Below are 21476 nucleotides of genomic sequence, written 5' to 3'. Positions count from 1 at the left end.
CTTGGCAGCCCCAGTGTGTTTAGCTGCAGCCCCCGCTCTTCCTTTTTGGCATCTGCCGGGCTGGGATCCATGCACTTGAAGCTGGGCCTCCACAAAAATTTAGGCCGCGGCTTGTTGCCTGCTAGGCCATGTGGTCAGCTTGGCACCTCCCTTGGAAGGGGTGGAGCTGTGGGGCGCTTCATTTTTTTACAACCTGGCTGCAATTGTGTGGGGCACCTGCCCCTTTTAGCGCTGTGGGACCATCAGGGTACCCTGCCTGCGTGTCTGCCTCACGGCAGGCGGCCCCCTTTGGAGCTTCCTTGGATGTCATCGTTAAGGGTCTCACAGGGGGGGTTGGGTACTCTTCTTCCGCAGGCTACTAAGGGCAAGGAGCCCCGTTGTAGACATGGGCTATTCTCCTCGGCTCATGAGTTGTTGTTTTTTTTTCATCCCTCAGGGTCTCAAGACAAGGTACCAAAAGTCAGGGCCTCAACAGGAGGTTCCAAGAGGACTTGGTCTGGCAAGCCACGAGTGGACTCTAACAGACCTGTTGCCAAGGCTGCCTCTGCATGAAGAGGCACCCTCAATTGTATATCTGGGGTGGGGGGTGATGTCTCCGCTTGTTTCCTGATCAATGGACCTCTCTTGTATAGGACACGTGGGTCCACAAAGTTATTCGGTCAGGCTACGAGCTCGAGTTTGGTCTTATCCTCCGGAAAGGTTCTTCCCTTCCAACCTGTTCTTGTCCCCAGATCACTTACGGTCTCTTTGGGTTAGTGTAAGACTTGTTCCTTCAAGGGGTGATTGTTCCGATTTCAGAAAGTTTTCAGGGGTTTTTACTCAAACCTCTTTACGGTTCCCAGGAAGGAAGGCAAGGTGCGTCCAATTCTGGACGTCAAGACGCTAAACTGCTGGTGCAAGTACAGAAGTTCTGCATGGAGTCCATTCACACCGTTGTGGCGTCCCTACGTCGGGGATTTCTTCTCGCTTCTATCAACATCAAGGATGCCTACCTTCACATTCTAATGTGCCGGTCACCAACGCTTCCTCCATTTTGTCGTGGGCGAGGAGCATTAGCTGTTTGTGGCGTGGACCTTTGGTCTCTCCTCCACTTCTCGGGTCTTCACAAAAGTGTTGGCTCTTGTGCTGACATTGTTTGTTTGAGTCAGCAGGGGATCGCAGTACTGGGGTACCTGGAAGATCTTCTGTGAGCGGAGTCTCCGACTGCTCTGATGGACAACTGGAGATTGCTCTGCAAACTCTGAGGGAGTTTAGTTGGATTCTGAAGCTTCAGGAGTCTGCTTTTGGTTCTGTCCATAAAAACTGGACTATTTAGGCCTGACTCTGGACTCGGCCTCAGCCATAGTTTCTTCCTCTGGAAAAACTCCAGACATTGCAGGAGGCAATTTGGCTTCTGTTCAGCAGATGGTCATCCCTCCAGGCTTGCATGCGGGCGCTGGGCCTGGTGGTGTCCACCCTCGAGGCGGTCTGTTTGCACAGTTTCACACAAGATCTCTACTACAGAGATTCTGGGGGAAATGAGACAAGGATCCACAGTCTCTAGAGGCGGCTTCATTCTCTGGCACTTCAAAAGGGAAAATCCTTTCTCCCCCTGTACTGGACGGTTGTCACCATGGATGCCAGCCTGTCGGGGTGGGGAGGCGTCCTGAGCACATGTGCTCAGGGGGCCCGGACAGTCCAGACTGGTGTCTTTGTCTGGCTCATTGGACAATTAGTCTTCAGGGGTGTCTAATACAAATTCATTTGGACAATGCCACGGCCGTGGTCTATCACCATGGGGGCACAAGTAGTGTCCTGGCGGCTCAGTAAGTAGCCCGGCATTCTAAGGTGGGCTGACCGATCCAGCCCTCTCAAATTTCTACCACGAATCCTGTGCAGGAACAAAGCAGAAGGGATTCCATCCAGACTGACCTCGCCGGTCTTGATATGCCGATTGCTACAGCTGGTCCTCTGCTCCTTGGGGGCTTCATCTCAGGGAGGATCTGCTGTCCCAAGGACTGATCTTTTTATCAGTCGCTGGCTTTGACGGCTTGACTGTTGAATGCCAGGTGCTGCCCTGGGATCTTAATGTGGTGCTTTCGGCTCTACAGAAGCCTTTCTTTTAAAATATTCCGGAGGTTCCTTGCTTGCGCTGCCCTGGAAGGTGACCTTTTTGGTGGCTTTCACCTCTGCACGCAGGGTGTCGGAACTAGCAGCGATATCCTGTCCACCTTAGTGATTCACAAGGATAAGGTGGTGCTTCGCCCCTGTCTGTCATTCCTTCCTAAGGTTATCTCTGACTGTCGCTTGAATGAAGACATTGTGTTGCCTTCCCTGTGTCCCCCAGGCTTAACATCCAAAGGAAATTACCTTGCGTGCCTTGGATGTGGTCCGGGCAATTAGGGTGTACCTGGCAGCTACAAAGTATTTTAGGAAGTCAGACTTTGTGCTCACGGACGGACCTCACAAAGGGTTGTCCGCTTCCTCTGCGACCATTTCCAGATGGATCAGACAGACGGTGGTTCAGGCCTATTGCATCAGGTTCCTACTTTCCCTGTCAAGGAGCACTCTACTAGGGCGTTTAGTGTCTCCTGGGCTTTCCATCATCAAGCGTCAGTGATGCAGGTTTGCAAGGCGGCCACCTGGTCGTTGGTGCACACCTTTACAAAATTGTTGTAAAGTGGATGATGTGTTGGCAAATGCGGATGCTTCTTTTGGCTGCAAGGTTTTACTGACTGCTGTTTAGAGGACCAGGTGCTTTTTTTTTTTTTTTTTTAACCTCTTTAGAGTTTATTTTGAATTTTAAAAGGTGTGCATTTTTAACCTTACTATATATACACAGTAGATTCTGTGATCTTGGTAGGGAAGCTACAGGATCTTGTTGCCTCTGGCTTTATCTCAGTTGAATGACTCCTATAAATTGTGAACTTTGCATTGAGGAAGTTATGCCACACCTATGGACTTTCACTTTGCTGAGATTTACAGGCATTGACTGGGTTTACAGGTACCCAGGAAATGCAGAAAAGAACTTACAAAGTAGTTATTTGATATGCAGAACGTTTAAGATGCTTTTAAGGTCTTAACAAAAATACTTTGGGGATTAGGAGATTAAAAAGCCTTGTCTATATTGAACAAAAAAAAAAATGCATTAGCTGTTATTTGCAGACTAGTTTTAGTGATGTGCAGTCCTTCAGCCAGGCTTGTTCCGGCTCTGCCCCATCTCTCTCAGCTGCTGTCAGGACAGATTCTTGATTGTATGGCCACGCTTGCTAAGGGTGCATTGAGCTGCAGGACAGCTGCGGCAAGCGTCTGCTTTTTATCAAGTCTTTTAGTGTTGAGCAAGTTGGGCAGACATGCCGTCCTAAGTGCCTTCAGATGTTTGTGCAGAGCTCTGCCCAGCTGCTAAGGACAGGTGCTAGACAAACATATGGTGGGATCAGTGGTAATCTTTGAACACAAGCACTGTGTTGGATTATACATCTCAAGACACTGTATATTCCGATTTTTTTTTTTTTTTTTTTTTTTTTTTTTTTTTTATGCCCCCTCTGTGGTCAGATTTATATGTTAGTCCAAAACCTTTAATTTATCGCTAGCTTTTTTTCTTATGGAGACACCCATGGTGAATATTGCCTGTAAAGCTGGATACACACAATATTTACCTTCAACTGTGTAGTACAAGGGCCTGCCTGATTGCATACTAATTGTTTGGATTTGACCTAATAATTATATGGTTTTGGTAAATCTAAAGGAAAAAATCTAAAGAAAATTGTATAGTGTATATCCAGCTTAAAGTCTCGTACACACGCAACGAATTTCCACCGACCGGTCGTCCGTCTTTTGTCCAGAGTGGTGTTTTGTTGGTTGGAATGTGCCTAGACTGCACACAAATTTTCCCGCACGACAGAATTCTACTTCAGAAGTGAGGTCATGTGTTGGATTGCTTTCTTTGTGTTCTTTCATCTCTGAGCATGCCTAGTCTTGCTCATTCGATTTTTCCCCATCGAAATCTGTACTGACTGCACGAAATTCGGACGTGTTTTGACAGAGGACAAACATTTTATAGCCTGCACACCAGAAGTTTTTTGGCCGAAAAGTCGGAGTCTGTTGTCGAGAGCACCATACTAACAAGCCGAAAATCGGCAGATCGGTGAATTTCCTCTCGTGTGTATGGGCCTTAAGAGGTTGCACCTCTGTCCCTTTTCACAAGACCAGTTATAATGCCACATTTTTGTAGTTGTATTTGGGGTTGTGTGCACAAGCGGTTTTTACTTATGCTTTTCATGCCTTTGCATCACACATCAGAAAATTCCCATTTACCTCAATGGTATAGAATGGAGCCTTGAATTGCATTAGCGAAGTATTGTTGGGGTAGATTGAGATATTACCCAGTGTTATGCTGGCCATGCACTTTACAAAAGTATAGAAAGTCTGTTTCAATAGTTCTACAGATTTTCTAATAGTGAAAGACAAAACGATATTTGTGTTCAAATTTTCCAAGCCGAAAATTAGATTGAAAAGTTTGAAATTTTTTGACTGACAAAATTTGTAAGGTTAGTGGCTTTCTTTCATGGTAATAATCGTTTGATTTTTTTTTTTTTTTTTTTTTTTTTTTTTTTAGTGCGCATGTGCAAGAAAACTTTAACCTGGAGGTAAAAAATTTTGTGATAACACAAAATACAGATGAAATTATCTTTCGTCTACACAAGCTCTATTCAACTAGCAGGACACATAGGGGGAGATTTACTAAAACTGGTGCACTCAAAATCTGGTGCAGCTGTGGATGGTAGCCAATGGGCTTCTAACTTCAGCTCGTTCAATTAAAGCGGTTGTAAAGGCATAAGGTTATTTTTATCTTAATGCATTCTATGCATTAAGATAAAAAGCCTTTTGTGTGCAGCAGCCCCAATGCTTACTTAAGGTCCCTCTAGATCCAGTGATGTTGCAGAAGTGTCTCGGCTACCCAGAACTCCGCTCCTCATTGGCTGGGAGCAGTGTTGCGCCATTGGCTCCTGCTGCTCTCAATCATAGTCAGTTAGCCAATAAGGAGAGAAAAGGGGCCGGACCGTGGATCCATGTCTGAATAGCAAGCTGCTTGCTATGGGGGCACTTAAGAGGGAGGGAGCCAGGAGCACCAAGCTTGGCTTAAAAAAAAAAAAAAAGGCTTTACAATCACTTTAAGCTTTGGCATTAAAACCCGGGAGCTGATTGGTTTATATGCAGAGTTTTGCCAGATTTTTCACTCTCCAGCTTTAGCTAATAACCCCCATAGTAAAAATCTCAAACAAGGTGCAGCGCCAATAGATATAAAGAGCAATATACCAGTCCAATTTGCATAATCGTAGCTAGTTCACATATCAACGCTGAGTAGTGGTGTTTAATATAAAAGGAGTATCCAAAGAGGAGCCAGTCACCATCACCTGTTCACGCTGCCCCTTTTCCCTGATTGTGGACCCCACCAAGGAAGGTTAATCAAGCATAATCAGAGTACTCCTGGGATGGTGTCACTGGATTATGTCCCCAACTTCTTAATAGAACATTGCGTAATTGCCCTCAGTGTCTTTGCCAGTCTCATCAGTTGTAAAAGGGCATTTCATAGTGTAGTATATTCCAATTAATCTTTTATTTAGACTTCAAATGTATCACTCACCTGGTAAAAAAGGTAATCGGGCATTAAGCAAGGAAACTGATTGCTTCCAACCAAAAAGATGGCTGCCGCATCCCGGTATGCAATGTCGCACATCGCACCTCCTCCCTATGCGTTTCATCATCAATGATGGCGTCCGGGGTGTGGTCAGCACACAAAATTGCTCAGTATATATAGAACTACCCGGGGAGGTGGCTATAACATTAATTGCGTCTCACTGACAAGAAAAGGGGACCCTCCACCCTTACTAAGGAGGCATATGTGACCTGTGCGGTCCACATACAGGAAGCTACAGCAACGAGCCTTACAACCCCCATAGTACATTTGTAAGAATTGTTTTCTTAGTATGAATTTCTTCTCATGTACATGCTGTTTTGCCATGATGCCAGGCATTGCTATGGCAGTGGTCCTCTCGTCCACGTGATCCATAATAGATGGAAAGCTATGAGAATGCTGACGAAGAGAAACCAAGATCAGTCCACAACGAATGCACGTTACACCATACAAAAGCCGGCATACATGGAAGGGACGTCGAAAGGTCAATTTTATTTAGTAATTTCCCTAATGCGGCCAAATCAAAAAATAAATTAATTTATGTCCTTGAACACTTATCTTTTCGGAATTTGATGGTGGGATCTTTAGCACTTCCGAAAATAGATTTTTTTTAAAACTCTACTGTCCAATTTTTGTATAGTGTGTAGTGTATGGCCAGCATTACTCTTAATTCCAGCATCTGATGTCACCAGCAGCAAAGGACAAAGTACTGCTGCTGACAAAAGTGAAGGTATTTCTTCTAGGTATCCGATTTTGGCAAAACACAAACCAAAATGGACTGTGCAATAGCCCCCCGGCAGTCTTTCCTAAATACTGGCTAAAGCTGTAGTTGGCAGTTTATACCCGCAGAGCCTCCATAGCCATGGATGACAGAGCTGTGCGGGTACTGGACTTTAGGGTTTCTTAACCAGGGTTCTGCAGCAGTATTGCTCTGTTGGTGTTTCTGCTGCAATATATGTATCCAGTGAGCCCAACGCTCAGTGTTGGTGTAAATATTATTTATGCTTTTAGCCAGGGCTTTTTTTCTCAGAATAGGTGCAGGAACTCCTCCTCCTAAGTTACTTTGTGTCTCCGCCCCCTACCCACCTCTGAGCACTAACCCTTGGTTCCACCCCTACCCACCTCTGAGCACTGACCCTTGGTTCCACCCCCTACCCAGCTTCCAGTACAGCCCATTTTAGAGAATATAGAGTCAAGTATAATTTTGTATTGGAATGTATGGAATTTGGTTATGATAACCAGCAGCAAAAGACCCCCCCCCCCCCCCCCAGCAGCAGAAAAATATCTCCCAGCAGCCAGCATCAATACATCAATAGACGTTCCCCCCCGCGTTCCCGCTGAACAAAAGCCCTGTTTTTATCTGTATCTACAACCCGCTGTTTACACTAATATCACTCAAGCTATTTCAGGGATTTCCCATGTCCCAAAAATTGTCTCAAGGGTTCCTCAAGCATAAAAAGGTTGAGAGAGATTTGCGTTGACTGGTAACTGGGGAGTAATTGAACAACGTCTTTGCTCCTTGCAATGATCCCAAAGTGTGAAAATTCCTGACTTTGTGGATTTCTGATAGGGCAGAAGCAGTTTGTGATATTCTAGAAAAGCTAAATGGATTTCCACAAAGTACTGATTTTAGAAGATGTTTGATTATAGTTTACAAATGTAGTAGTTTTCCATTTGTTTTTCCCCTGTTAGGTTGTCATTCTTATTGCAGTGTTATGTAAGGCTCCATTAACACCTGGGCGTTCCGGAATCATGGGCAGAATAGGGTCATTATGCCCATGAGTCCAGAATCGCGGCAGGATGCGTTTGCGATGCCATTACATTTTAATGGCACCCCAGTGGCGGTGCGATTGCAGCACGCTTTTATCACGGCTAAATCGCACCACATTTCGGATGCCATTAAGAAGTAATCTCACCACGATTGGGGTGCCAATAAGAATTAATGGCATTGCAAACATGTCCTGCGTTTTATTCCAGAACACCCAGGTGTGAATGGAGCTTAGGTTTTTGACCGGTTTGTTCCCTTGCAGAGATTGATAACCAATACAAAAAGTCACTGGGATATGAAGAGGGAGATGATTTTGATAAAACCACTTTCCATATCATTTACCTGATGAAGTAGAAACTCCACATTGGTTTTCTCATGGGCAGGTGTTGAGATTCCGTAGGCCGGGTGATGCAACCAAATTTGCTAGGCAGAAAGGCCAGGTGATGCAGTAAAGGGTGGGTCCTCCTAAATTTAAATTTTTTGGTAGATGCAGACCAAATTGGGCATGGATTCCTGGTACTCCAATTGTAAGATCTGTACAAAGGAGTACCACTGTCTGCTGTGGCTATTATAGGAGGGTCAAATCCTGTTTTTGATCTGCCATTCTCCTTGTACCGAGGACTATTTTTCTGGGAGATTTCAAGGCATGAGATGAGGAAATGGGCAATTCAGTGTGCAAGTGACTGCCAAAAACTGAAGCGGAGTCTTAAAAAAAGAAAAACGTTTAAGGCCGTATGCCTGCATCATTTTTTATTTGTTTTGCTCCTGGCAGGAAAAATGCAGCTTACAGGCCAATTTACACATGCCCTCAAATTGCAGAACAGGCGGTACGATTCAGTGTAGGGGGGGGGGGGCCGCCTGGTGCATGATTCACTGCACCTCACCCCCCCTTTTTTTTTTTGTAAGCTTTATTGTACACTGCAGTGCAATTTGGGCCGGTGCGCAGCGATAAAATGCAGCATGTCTGCATTTTATCGCAACATTCTAGACTGCATTGCAGTGTGAATGGGATACTTGGGTAACAATTTCTCTGCTAATCCCAGCTGAGTAGGAGGATGATAGATCCTGTCTGCTCCACTATGCTGAGCGAGCACCAACACTGTCCAGCTCTCCTCTATGGGGCAATCTGATGAAAATGGACTGCCTGTCCATTTCCATCCGATGCCATCTAATTCGCCAGATGGATGGAAAATAGGATCACCATCTGTCTGTTTTTGGTGGACAGGATCGGATGGCGGCGGTCGTTAGCAGACATCCGCCGCTCCATAGAGTAGACTGAAAGGTCCGATCAGGTCCGCCTGAAAAGCTGATAGGCGAACCTGATCCTAAAGCCCGTGTAATAGGGGCCTTCGGCTCTGTGGCATGACAGGGAGAGAATGAAAAATAATAAATTAATGTTCATGAAAAAAAAAAAATTACTGTTTCCATCTTTGTGAGGTTGTAAATGGAACTGAGGCTTTTCCAACCAGCTGCCCACACTCTGTCTACTCACCGGTAAGGACTGGGCGCCAGATTAAACCCGCAACACTTTCATTCTCTTCTCTTTGGAAAGAGATGTGTGGGCAGTGGGAGCAGGCAGGGAAAACCCTCAGCGCTGCCAGTGACTTCATTTTGCAGCCCCTGGTCACTTCAAGAGGGTGCCAGTTCCCCAATGTAAGCTTCTCGCTTCAGCAGGCCCCAGAGCAGTGGCCTCAATTACCGGCTGGCGCGGCATCTTAGTCCGCAGTCCAAACTGCAAAAAATCATTTCAGAGAGGTGTCACTCCACTCCCACCCCCTTCCCCCCCACCAATTTAACACAACTAGAGGATGATCAAATGAAATGAAATGCAATCAGTATACAGAGATTTACGTCTTCTGAGAGATATTTACACTCTAACCGCTTGAAGTGGTCATGGTGGTTGGAGTCAGAAACACTGACTGGTTTAGGCGCTCAGAGGTCAAAGAGTTCACATAACAGATATTGACTGAAACAATGGCAGATAAACATGCTGGTGTACACAGATGGGGCAAAAAGTTCACACGGGGGGTTTAAGAGTCCATGTGCAAATATCTGACAGTTCTTAGAGGCAATCCAAGGGTGGTCTGCAGCTCAGGGTCAGCTCATTTAAACATAGTAAATTCAACTCATAACGGATAAGGAGGAGGGAAGAGTGCCACTTGCGTGCAAGATTGTGATTTATTATGACATAACATACGTAGTAACTTACATTAAAGTAAGGGTAAAAGCGTCTTGTCAGGTTCAAACGGTTCCACGATGGTGGTAGGGGTCCGCACAATCCAGGGTGCCTCAGGTGCAGAGCGCCAGACCAGCTGGCCGTGTGTGTCCTGGCGATCGGAGAGATGCGGCCGTGGAGGTAACCGGAGGGCATCTGACTTCATCTTGCCAGTTCCCTGCCGCTGACGTCAGACGCCCTCCAGTTCCTTCCACGGCCGCATCTCTCCGATTGCCCGGACACACATGGCCAGCTGGTCTGGCGCTCTGCACCTGAGGCACCCTGGATTATACGGACCCCTACCACCATCATGGAACCGTTTGAACCTGACAGACGCTTTTACCCTTACTTTAATGTAAGTTACTACGTATTTGGAGTCAGAAACACTGCACATGCTGTGATATTTACAATTATGTGCTGGGGGCTAGTTGCACCTCTAGTACGTATGACTTACTGCTGGCGGGTACTGCAGGTGGTTACTGTGGGTGGGAAATGCTGGCTCCTCTGAGAGACATCCACGGAGTGTGAGGAGCGGCGCTGGAGGAAGCATGCAGAGCCGATTCTTCCTGTATCTCTCCTCACAGGTGGAGTGCATTTGATATCACTCTGCCTGTGAAAGGACAGAGCTGGAACAGAAGGCATCGGCTCTGTGCTGACAGCCCTGACCCGGGAGCCGCAGCCTGTATGCACGAAACTCCTGCACCTCGCGGGAAACTTGGGATGTCTGAATCGGCAGAGAACACCTGCCGAAGTGTAGCCGAAGCGCCAGGCCACTAATTCTAGTCGCCAATGTGACCTGGCGCCTGGGGTTTGTCGACCCCTGCTGTAAACCGCTATGTGTGCATGTCCACATAGACTAATATAGTGGTGTGTTTAGAGGCCAGAAAAAAAGGCAAAGGCCTGTAAAAGCTTTTTTTTTTTTTTTTTTTTTTTTTTTTTTTTTTTTTTTACGTCCTGTGTGCAATAAAGGGCCCAAAGGTTTGAAAGTGTGTTTTAACATTAAACCTCTGTACACCATCAACAGCCCCCCCCCCCCCCAACACTGTCAACCCTTATTCTCTCGCAAAAGTGAAATTGTTGTTCTCCACTCTAGCTCTGTGTGTGCTTGTCATGTGACTGTTCAGATTTCTTCTACAGGTATCTTTCTGGTGACCCTGCCTCTCAGTTTGGAAGCTTGAATAATGGGGTTGTTCTTCCGGACTTGTCGTCTGCATTGTTATCGACTCCGCCGGGGCTTCTGCAGTTGCTGAACCAGCAACCCAATCGCTCGCAGCGCAAAGCATCATCATCTTCCTTGCCTGGACGACTGAACAGAGCCCTCTCCCTTGGAACTATCCCATCCCTCACGCGAACAGGTAAAATGTTATTACTGTGCACAGTTTGACTTTTAAGCAGTCCTCAAAACTTTTTTTCTCTTTCGTTCATTGACGGACACAGTTTCTGATCTTCTTAACCATTGGGTTATACTGCCCCCTACAGGAGTAGGACACTGGGCAGAAAAAAGTCTGGCTATGCCTATGGGCAGTCCCAGGGGGTATACTTCCTCTCTGCTATAGTTAGGAGTTAAGTTCCTTTTTAGATTATTTTTTTTTTCTCCTGTGAGATCTACAATCAACTGCCGAACTTGGCGACGGGCTGCATAATCTAGATCCAGTGGTCACCCCAGTCTGGCCAGCAAGCGCACGCAGACCTCTGCTCCGCGCTAGGTTGACCACAACACAGCCCCACTGGACGGGGGTCTGGCCTGCGAGTAAAACTCCTCGCGAGGTCGCATACGACCAGGTCTCGGCCCGAGTCGCAGCGTTTCCTCCTGGCTGACAGACCCCCCCATTTAGATGGCGAGGAGTTGTCTGGAGCGGTGCCCACCTGATTCCTTGTATGGTGAGTAGCTTTCCCCTCTTTTGCCCTCAAGGGTTTTGGGGTGAACATGGGCCCCTCCATAGGACGGTCAGACCCCGGGTTCCTCTCCTTCCCGTCAGGCCCCCCCACCCACCTCCCTCCACTGGGGCTGTGTGGATGGTCCACCTCCTGGGGTGGGGGAAGGGGGTGCTGGCGATTAGGGAAAGGGGGTGTGCGCCCCCGGCGACCAGAGGATCATTTGTGCGGGCGGGGCAGTACCTGGTGGGGGCTCCTGCCTGGGCCTGTCCTTGAGGCCTAGGGATCCCTCTTGGGTCCCCGGGAGCTTTGTGGTGCCGCCATTTTGCTGTAGCCTTGTTCTACAATGCACGGTGGCCATGTTTGTGTAGTCAGGCAGCCATTTTGCGGTGGTTTGCTGTAGAAAACGGCGGCGGCCGTGTTTGTGGAGCCTTCTGGGCGGCGTTTTCGGCAGTGGGAGCCCCTCCCCATCCCCTGGTGCTGACTCCTGGATCCTTTAATTTCCTGATCGCCATCCATGCAGTGCAGATTCTCCTGGTGGCTGCGGTGGCTGGTTTCTGCGGGGTGGTGAGTCTGGTTGGGTTCTCTCCCTCTCTGCTGAGGATTGATTGGTGCTCTGTGACTGGCAACTGGGTAGTGCTGCCAGAGCAGTGGGGGTTGTCCCTTAGCAGTGTTTTACACTTTTTTGTGGGGTCCCCCTGGTTAATCATGGAGTCTTTGGAGCACATCTCCCCACCTGATCCCCTCTCTGAGGCTGTGGGGCTCTCCCGAGTCCCCACCATCCATCGATGAACTGACGGCAGTCCTGAAGTCTTTTGTGTCCCGGGTGAAGGTGGCTTTTGGGCGACAGGCTGGCATAAAGCATCCCCCGCCTTCCCCTGCCTCATCTGTCTCATCAGATCCTGAATCTGATTCGGCCGCCGCATACGTGGGTCACCCTGCTGGGTCTGCGATCACGCGCCCTGAATCCTCAGATAGTGAGGAAGATTCCTCCGATCACGCACCCTGAATCCTCATATAGTGAGGAAGATTCCTCCACTTCTGCAACTGCTCACGAAAAGGCGCTGATGAACGCACTGATTGTATCTGTGCGTGAAACCTTAAAGATGGAGGACGCAGCTGCCACGCAGGGCCAGGTTCAGTTTGGCATTCACAAGCCATCCAGAGCATGAAAGGTGTTCCCTTTCCCCTCCTATTTTGACCGAATTGGCACTAAATAGTGGGGACGATCAAAGCATCCCCTTGGGGGTCCCTAAGAGATTTGCTAGGCGATACGCCTGAGAAGTCCCTTCTTAAGAAGTAGACTTCCACCAGTGGTGACCAGTGTTCCCCTTAAGGTGCGCGCGTACGCGCAGTGTAAATTACGTCCCGCGCAAGCACCTAGTTAGACGGCGCAGCCGCAGACGGGGCGGCCAGGGAGCTGAGCGTGCACCTCGAGAGCACGCCCATTGTGTGACAATAGCGAATTTTCATTCGCTATTGCCATGCGGATCCTCCTCCTGGCCAATCAGGGAGCGGGTCCTCCCGCTTCCTGATTGGCCGAAAGGCCAACTTCATGCCATTGGCCGAGGAGGAGGCGCCGGGACTAGGGAGGACGGAGACGCGGGAAGCCGGGGACTGAAGAGTGACTGTGACTGTCCGTGAGGTAAGTGCACGGGGTCGCGGGGGGGCCATGTCACGGCTGGTCAAACACCAGAAGATCCACTCAGGAGGTCGGAAGCTGTTCACTTGCTCGTAATGCAGCACATCCCTTACCCGGGCCGCAATGCCGACTTCCTGCTCCACCAGCATGTTAACGCAGGAGAGAAGCTGGCATCTCTGCTTTGATTGGGGGCATTGCTGTGGGCACTCTGCAATTTATTGGGGGCATTGCTGTGGGCACTCTGCATTTTTTGGGTGCAATGCTGTGGGCACTCTGCATTTTTTGGGGGCATTGCTGTGCCACTCTGCAATTTATTGGGGGCATTGCTGTGCCACTCTGCAATTGATTGGGGGCATTGCTGTGTGCCACTCTGCAATTGATTGGGGGCATTGCTGTGTGCCACTCTGCAATTTATTGGGGGCATTGCTGGGCACTCTGCAATTGATTGGGGGCATTGCTGTGCCACTCTGCAATTGATTGGGGGCATTGCTGTGGGCACTCTGCAATTGATTGGGGGCATTGCTGTGCCACTCTGCAATTGATTGGGGGCATTGCGGTGGGCACTCTGCAATTGATTGGGGGCATTGCGGTGGGCACTCTGCAATTTATTGGGGGCATTGCTGTGGGCACTCTGCAATTTATTGGGGGCATTGCTGGGGCACTCTGCAATTGATTGGGGGCATTGCTGTGCGCCACTCTGCAATTTATTGGGGGCATTGCTGTGCGCCACTCTGCAATTTATTGGGGGCATTGCGGTGGGCACTCTGCAATTTATTGGGGGCATTGCGGTGGGCACTCTGCAATTTATTGGGGGCATTGCTGTGGGCACTCTGCAATTTATTGGGGGCATTGCTGGGGCACTCTGCAATTGATTGGGGGCATTGCTGTGCGCCACTCTGCAATTGATTGGGGGCATTGCTGTGCGCCACTCTGCAATTGATTGGGGGCATTGCTGTGCCACTCTGCAATTGATTGGGGGCATTGCTGTGTGCCACTCTGCAATTTATTGGGGGCATTGCTGTGTGCCACTCTGCAATTTATTGGGGGCATTGCTGGGCACTCTGCAATTGATTGGGGGCATTGCTGTGCCACTCTGCAATTGATTGGGGGCATTGCTGTGCCACTCTGCAATTGATTGAGGGCATTGCTGTGGGCACTCTGCAATTTATTGGGGGCATTGCGGTGGGCACTCTGCAATTTATTGGGGGCATTGCGGTGGGCACTCTGCAATTTATTGGGGGCACCCCACCCCCCCCCCCCCCCCCCCGCTCAGTCTAAAGGTTTGCGCTCAATTTTTTTTATTTGCTCAGCACAGTAAAAAATTAGAGGGAACATTGGTGGTGACCCTCTGGTTTCCAGATTAAGCAAGGCAACCATGATTCCAGTTGAATCCCTGGCCTTAAGGGACCCAGCTGACAGGAAGGCAGAAGCTGTGGCCTGCAAGATGTACACCCTGGCTGGTTCGGCATTGAGGCCGATATTCACCATTGCCCTTGTGTCGCAGACTGACCGAATGGGCTAAGCTTTTACGCCTTGACCTGGAGGGGGAGCAGCTCCCCCCTGCCTTTGCTGAGCTGGCAGACCAGCTGGTCCAGGGGCTGCAGTTTATCTGTGATGTCTCTTTGGATGCGGCTCCCCTAGTGGCTCGGCTCTCTTTTTCAGCAGTGGTCCTTTGGCGTGTCTTTTGGCTCAAATGCTGATCTGTGGACCAGACTTCTGAAAAAAGGCCTTGACTGACCTTCCCTTTCAAAGAGGCCGCCTATTAAGTGTTACCCTGGCTGACATTAAAGGTCTCACAGGGGGGAAAGAGTACCTTTCTTCCGCAGGCTACTAAGGGCAAGGACCCTAGTCGAAGACGTGGGCCCTCCTGCTCAGCTCATGAGAAGTTTTTTCATCCCTCAGGGGAAACTGACAAGGGATCGAAGCCCTTCGGGGCCTCCTCTGGAGGATCCAAGTGAACTTAGTCTGGCAAGTCAATAGCGGGCTTCTCCAGACCCGCAGACATGGTCCCTTCAGCATGAAAGTGCACCCTCACCTGTATCTGGAGTGGGGGGATGTCTTCGATGTTTCCCCAGACCCGTTGACTTCCCTTGTACAAGATAAGTGGGTCCACAAGGTCATTTGGTCCCGGCTACAAGATTGAGTTTCGTTCTTACCCCCCGGAAAGGGTCTTTCCTTCCAAGAAGATCAGGAGCTGTGTCCGTCCATGAACATCAGAGAAATTAATTTTTACGGTAGGTCAAAAGTCCCATTTTTTTTTTCTCCCATTGTATCAGTCGATGAGCATACATTGCAAGCACAGAGCTTGCATTTACAATGTGCCTTACACCCATTTTGTTTGTAAGTAACAGCCACTGATCAAACTGATGTCAAATACATCAACCTTTACTCAAATGCTAGAGCTGGACTCCAGCCTGGTGGAAAATATCATAAGGCTCCATTCACTCTTCATCAAAGTTGCATGACAAGTCGTTTCTGATGTTTTCCAATATGCATTTTCCATTAATTTATGCACAAATTAAAGTGTAACCCTAAAAAGAAAAGGAAAAAGGGATCCTTTTTTTTTCTTTAAAGCATGAACAACAGCACAGTTTGTGCTGTGTCACTTGGCCCCTTGTATCTAAAATATTTAGTTGATCCTGCCTGGTGCTGCCCTCCCATCTCTAAATTGACAACAGTTTATAATGGCTGCTAAGCCCCGACACCGTGGTCAGTTTATGTGCCTCTGTCATCCGCAGCTCTCCTCTGTTGTCCTCTCCCCCCCCTCTCTGCCTGTCAGCTCTGATCCGCTCCCCGGCCCTCCCCTCCTGCTGTTAACAAAAGAAAACGGAGTCGTCTTTCTTCAATCTCCATTGTACGCGGTTTTTAAAAAGTCACTGTATACCATAATATATAGCAGCGCTCGAGTGACCAGCCTCCTCCTCCTCGCTGAAGTCAGTGGGGGTTTCTCATCCCCTCCCGCTGTAGCTGTCCGATCGAGAGAGGAGAGAGGCGGCCAGTCACATGAGCAGCACTATAAAATAAGATATATAGCCGCTTATTTAAAAAAAAAAAACACACACATACTGGGTCACATAAGTTAATGTAACAGAGGAGATTTTAGACTCATTAAAGTTGCAACAACTTCAAAGTATTGCATGCACTTCTTTGGTCCGACTTTAATGCAACTTGAGGGCCATAGACTTCAATGTTAACCCTCAGAATTTGCATGAAAGTCGTACCTGAATGTTATACAATGCAACTTGTGTGCAACAGTTGTCTATTATCACTGGTCAAAGCCAAAGTCGTATTCCAAGTTGCACCCATCCAAAGTTGCGTCAAAGTTGCACCCCAAAGTCGGCGCATCTTTTGAGTTGTACAAGTGTGAATGGAGCCTAAGACCCCTTTCACACTGGCGGAACGTTCAGATCTGCCTGTCTGTTTTTTTGGCGGATCTGAATGGTCCCCCCCCATGCATCCCTATGGGGCATCGGATGTCAGCGGAGACATGTCCACTGACATCCGATCCGTCAAATCTGGACGGATGGTAACCCTTTTTTCCATCCGTCCAGCAGATTGGATGGGATCGGATGAGAACGGACAGACGGTCCGTTCCCATCCGATTCCCCCCATAGAGATGTATGGGGAACTGACAGCTGTGTCTCCGCACACAGCACGGAGAACAGCTGTCATCCTCCTGCTCAGCGGGGGATCGGCGGATCGATCCCCCGCTGAGATAAGCGGAGTTCGTCCAACGGACGGGCTGTGTGAAAGAGTCCTTAAGGTGCTTTCTTGCCCTGTGACAGAATACTGTCCATTTTTTCATGAAATTTATTCTATAGTCTGTGTAGGCAGCCTAACACCTCGAACACTGTAAATCAATAATCTTCTTATACCAAGTAGCTCAGACTTTAAGATATAAAGAGAATGTTCATACCATTTCCTAGTTCTTGGGTGCAATGAGGAGCCTCCAAAGTCTTGCATGTATTCGTCCGCATTTGGCTAGTTACATGTGCTCAGGTTTGCATTTTATCTTCCATGTTCTGTCCTCCATAGCTTGTCATAGGTGAGGAGGTCTGAACAAGTGAAGAAAACAATGAGCGCTCATGCAATGCTCCATTCCGCTCATTCTGGGCCCCTTCAGGAGTTCTAGCATTTACTTCATTTTTTTAGCATGCCCCAGATAGGCGTACCACTCTGCTTGCTCCACTTTCCTGGATAGATTTTATTTTGGTTTCACTAGTGATTTCCACTATTGTTAGGCCCTTTCCCAGGGCTGGTATGCAGCTGACTCCTGTGGAATGCAGTGTATGCGCTATGATCCCCCCTTGTGCAGGAAATTGAGAGACTGCATTCATTCCCGATTGTGTTTCCTGTCTGAAGCCTTATGACAGGCACTGACTCAACTCTTTATACTATACAGTGCTGATATGATGAATGGTCATTTGCAGAAGTTAGTACTTGCCACCAAATGTGACTTGGCAGTGGCTCGTGCAGAAGAGTTTTTTTTAGAAATATATTTACCAAATTCTTTTACTTTTCCTTCTTTTTTCCCCACTCCCTCCACTGTTGTATCCTGGGAATTACTATACCCATCTCCTCCCCTTGGAATTCATTCCTCATTCCCATGTTTGCCCCCTAGGTGACAAAAATGCAGTGTTTACTTCAGGGAAATTAAAAAATCTATCTATGCAGTGGGGATGCCCCTGTATTGCAAGGTTTAAAGGAGAAGTACAGCCAACGCTAGTTTGCCTTTACTTCTCCTGTGGATCACAGGAGTGCAGCTCATTCAGCCATTTGCAAGGGAGCCTTTTTACTTTCCCTGGAGTTCAACTTTAAAGCTCCATTTATACTTGTGCGATTTGTCATGAGGCTTTGGACATCAGTCGCATGACAAGTCGCACCCAATTCCTTTATTGGCACCCGTTCAAATTGGTGCGACTTTGAATAGGTATTTGCAGTACTTTGTGACTTTTGATGCAACTTTGATCTATAGAACATAAAGTTGGATCAAAGTAGCATTGGAAATGGTGCGATTTTGGATACACACTAATGTGAATCGAGCCCTAATGCTTTTTGGCTTGTGAGAAATGTGAATGTACAGTATGTAAAGCGCTGTGTAAATTGCCAGTGCTTACATGTATCTATAGCCTATACTTCATGATAATACTGTAGGTCTTTTGAGTCTTTATGGCATGCAGTATGTGAACATTGGTGGAACTTCAATTATTTTACTCGCTCTGTCACACCTAGATGTATATAACAACAATATCTCTCCTGCGCTCAAGTGGTATGCGGGAAGGTGAATCTTCTAGGCGGTTTTATGACACAAATGAAGTGGTCTTGCTGCCCCCCTCAGGACCAAGGGTATCCAAAAGGCACTACAAGAAAACAACAAGAGAAGGGCGCACCGACCTTGTGCATTACCACTTTTATTAAAGATTTATTAAAATCTGGGTGGCGAAACGAAACGCGTAAGTCACATCAGGTTTTGAGGACGCCATCATGCTATCCAGCAGTAGAGAAGTGTCCTGGAAGCGAGCAGTGCCCATTTCCTATATGCTTGTTCATATGCTACGTTTGTGAGTATATTGTACGCTACCCTTCTTTGATTTTAATAAACTTTTAAGTGGTGATGCACAAGGTCGGTGCGCCCTTCTCTTGTTGTTTTCTTGTAACACCTAGATGTATCACATTCTATTTTATCCCAAAACCTGTAGAAATGTTGTGAAAGAATATAAAATAGTGTTTCCCCCCCCCCCCCCCCCCCAGCTGCTACCCGAAGCATTGGCCTAGCCCTAGACCAAGTTCAAGATCAGTGACACACACAGGCTGATTTACTAAAACTTTAGAGTGCAAAATCTGGTGCAGCTCTGCATAGAAACCAACCAGCTTCCAGTTTTTGTTGTCAAAGCTTAATTATAGAAGCGGATTGGCTACCATGCACAATTGCACCAGATTTTGCACTCTTCAGTTTTAGCAAATCAACCCCCAGTATATTTAGGCAAAATGATCAGCAAGAAAGCCAAACTTACAGCCTTTTCAAAAGTAACTATCAATATTTCCTCCTGATAGTCTCTCTTTTACGGCAATTTTCAGGAAAGTCAGTATAATACATATACAGCATACTTTGAAACTTTATTATTCCTGTGCACTCTTTGTTCAAAGTATAATCTATCGTCCAGGAATGTGATTGTGAATGTGATTGATAACTTGCCTATGTGTTTTAGATTCGGGGTACCTGTTCAGTGGCAGCCGCCCAGCTTCTCGTGCGTCTACATACAAGGATTCTCCAGGGTCAGGTAAGATGTGTTTTGTCAATTAGCAGTGTTTTAACTTATTATTCACTTTTATAAAAGGACATGATCCATAAGTTAATTGATCCTTTAGCCTAGGTTCACACTGACGTGTGCACAACACAGCATGCAATTTATTTTCTTTGGCTCAATTGGCATCCTTACCAAAATAGTGCATAACCCCCCCCCCCCCCCGACCTGAATTGCATTGCATGGGTGTTTTGCGAATTAATTTGGGGCGTCATTAAAAACACCTTACCGCATAGCATCAGTGTGAACCAGGGCTTAAAGGCTAAGTTCACCTTTGGAACATGTTTCCGCCTGTGTTTCGGGTGCAACATGTTACTAATAAAGCAGTCTCCCCCCAATGTTAGAGCAAGCAGGGTGATCCTCTCCTCACGCCTGCTGTGACCATTTTTAAAAGATGCGTAATCTGTGAATGGATGACCTGAAAGTATCACCACTGTGGTAGACGGCTTGTAGCTCTGCTGGGGTTGCAAAGGGAGCAAATGAGCGCCCTTGTAGTTCAATCACAAGCCCTGCAGCTTTGAAACTCTGACAGCCTGTATGGAGGTCCGGGCTGAAAGCTGTAAGGCTTGTCTGCAATAGCCTGACATTGCACCCATGATCCACTGATCACGGGTGCAATGCTTTCCAGGCATCCAGGAACAAAAAAAATGCAAATTTCTTTCAATTGCCGGACACAGCGCTCCAAAAAACATAACTACTGGTTAAGCCCAGGGGCCATCCAAAGCTGGTATATAACCCCCTCTCTGCTCTAGGTAATCAGCAGTTTTAATCAGTCTAGTCAGGAGTATGGACCTAGGCTCCCTGCTGGTATCTCTGGTCCTAGCACTTTTTTTTCTCCTTCCTTGCATCTTTTTTGTTTCCCCTTGGAAGATCTACAATCAACTGCTGGGCTATTGACTGGCTGGATAATCTAGATCCAGTGGTCCCCCCCAGGCCAGCCAGCGAGCACATGCAGACCGCAGCTAGGCACTAGGTTGGCCGCGACATAGCCTTGCGGGCAGAGGCTGGCCCACGAGTTAAAGGTCTCGCAGCGTTACATACGACCGGGTTCTGATCAGAGTCGATGCGGTCCCTTGGCTGACAGCTCCCCTACTTCTGTGGTAAGTACAGTCCCCCCCTCTCACACTTTGGTGTTTTTTTTGGGGTGGACACGGGTAACCTCCAGGGATGGTCGGACCTGCTTGCAGGTTCCCTCCTCCCATCCTAAAGTCACTCAGTGAGCTGGGCTGCTCCACTCCCTTTCCCCCCTGCCGGACCTGGAGTCTGGTGGGGGTCCCTGGGCAGATGATACCGTGGAGTCGTTTGGGGTCTCCACCGCCATTCCCTCTGTAAGGGTCCTTGGATTGTGTCCTGTCCTGGTAGCATGGAGGGGTCCTACTGAGGGAGACCTCTACGTGCATGCCCTACTGGTTGCAGTGTGGCTTTAGTGCAGGGGGGTCCCAGTGCCGAGTGCACAGCGGAGTCTCCCCTAATGCTGCCATGCCTGAGGAGTACAGTACCTTCAGGGGGAGGGGCCCCTTGCAGAGGGTGTGAGGAAGATTCTGGCAGCATGCTTCGGCGTCTCGGTTCGCCGGCGGCCATGTTGAGAAAATTCGATGACATGGTGGCCATTTTCCCTTGGTTTGGCTGGCCGACGGCCATGTTTGTGTAGCTCAGTGATGTTACGGCGGCAAAGGAGCGCGCATGCTCCGTTTGAGCCTTGCGCATGCTCTAAAATAAGTTGTTTCCCCTCTCATCGATGAGGTCACACGTCAGCCGGCGCTGTGGTCCACACTGCGGTCCGCACAGCAAATACCCGGAACCTTCACATCCTCGCTGGAGACTACACGCCACACTGCGGCTCCATATCCCTCAGGTTTTATGCGGGGATTCCCCCAAACCGCTGGAGCATTACCACAGATGAGCCTACTCTTTTTATATTTCATGTGCGTTGTCACTTGGCTAATTTTCTTATTCATGTCCAATAAAATAGTGCACTTAGAGGCGCTCTTCTG

General features: G+C 48.0%; 1 protein-coding gene across 1 annotated transcript in view; it reads left to right on the top strand.

The window, feature by feature from the left end:
- The window catches only part of TMEM201 (transmembrane protein 201), an 83989-nt gene that overhangs the window by 46225 nt on the left and 16288 nt on the right, over positions 1-21476 (top strand). The window contains exons 7-8 of the mRNA XM_082273055.1: positions 10798-11015; positions 19387-19458. Of these exons, the coding sequence (XP_082129181.1) occupies positions 10798-11015; positions 19387-19458 (290 nt within the window). The remainder of the gene's footprint in view (positions 1-10797; positions 11016-19386; positions 19459-21476) is intronic.

The sequence above is a fragment of the Pelophylax lessonae genome, assembly GCF_965119305.1.
Source record: "Pelophylax lessonae genome assembly, chromosome: 12".
NCBI lineage: Eukaryota > Metazoa > Chordata > Amphibia > Anura > Ranidae > Pelophylax > Pelophylax lessonae.
Note: the sequence above shows the minus strand (reverse complement) of the source record. Positions and strands in the feature narration are given on the sequence as shown.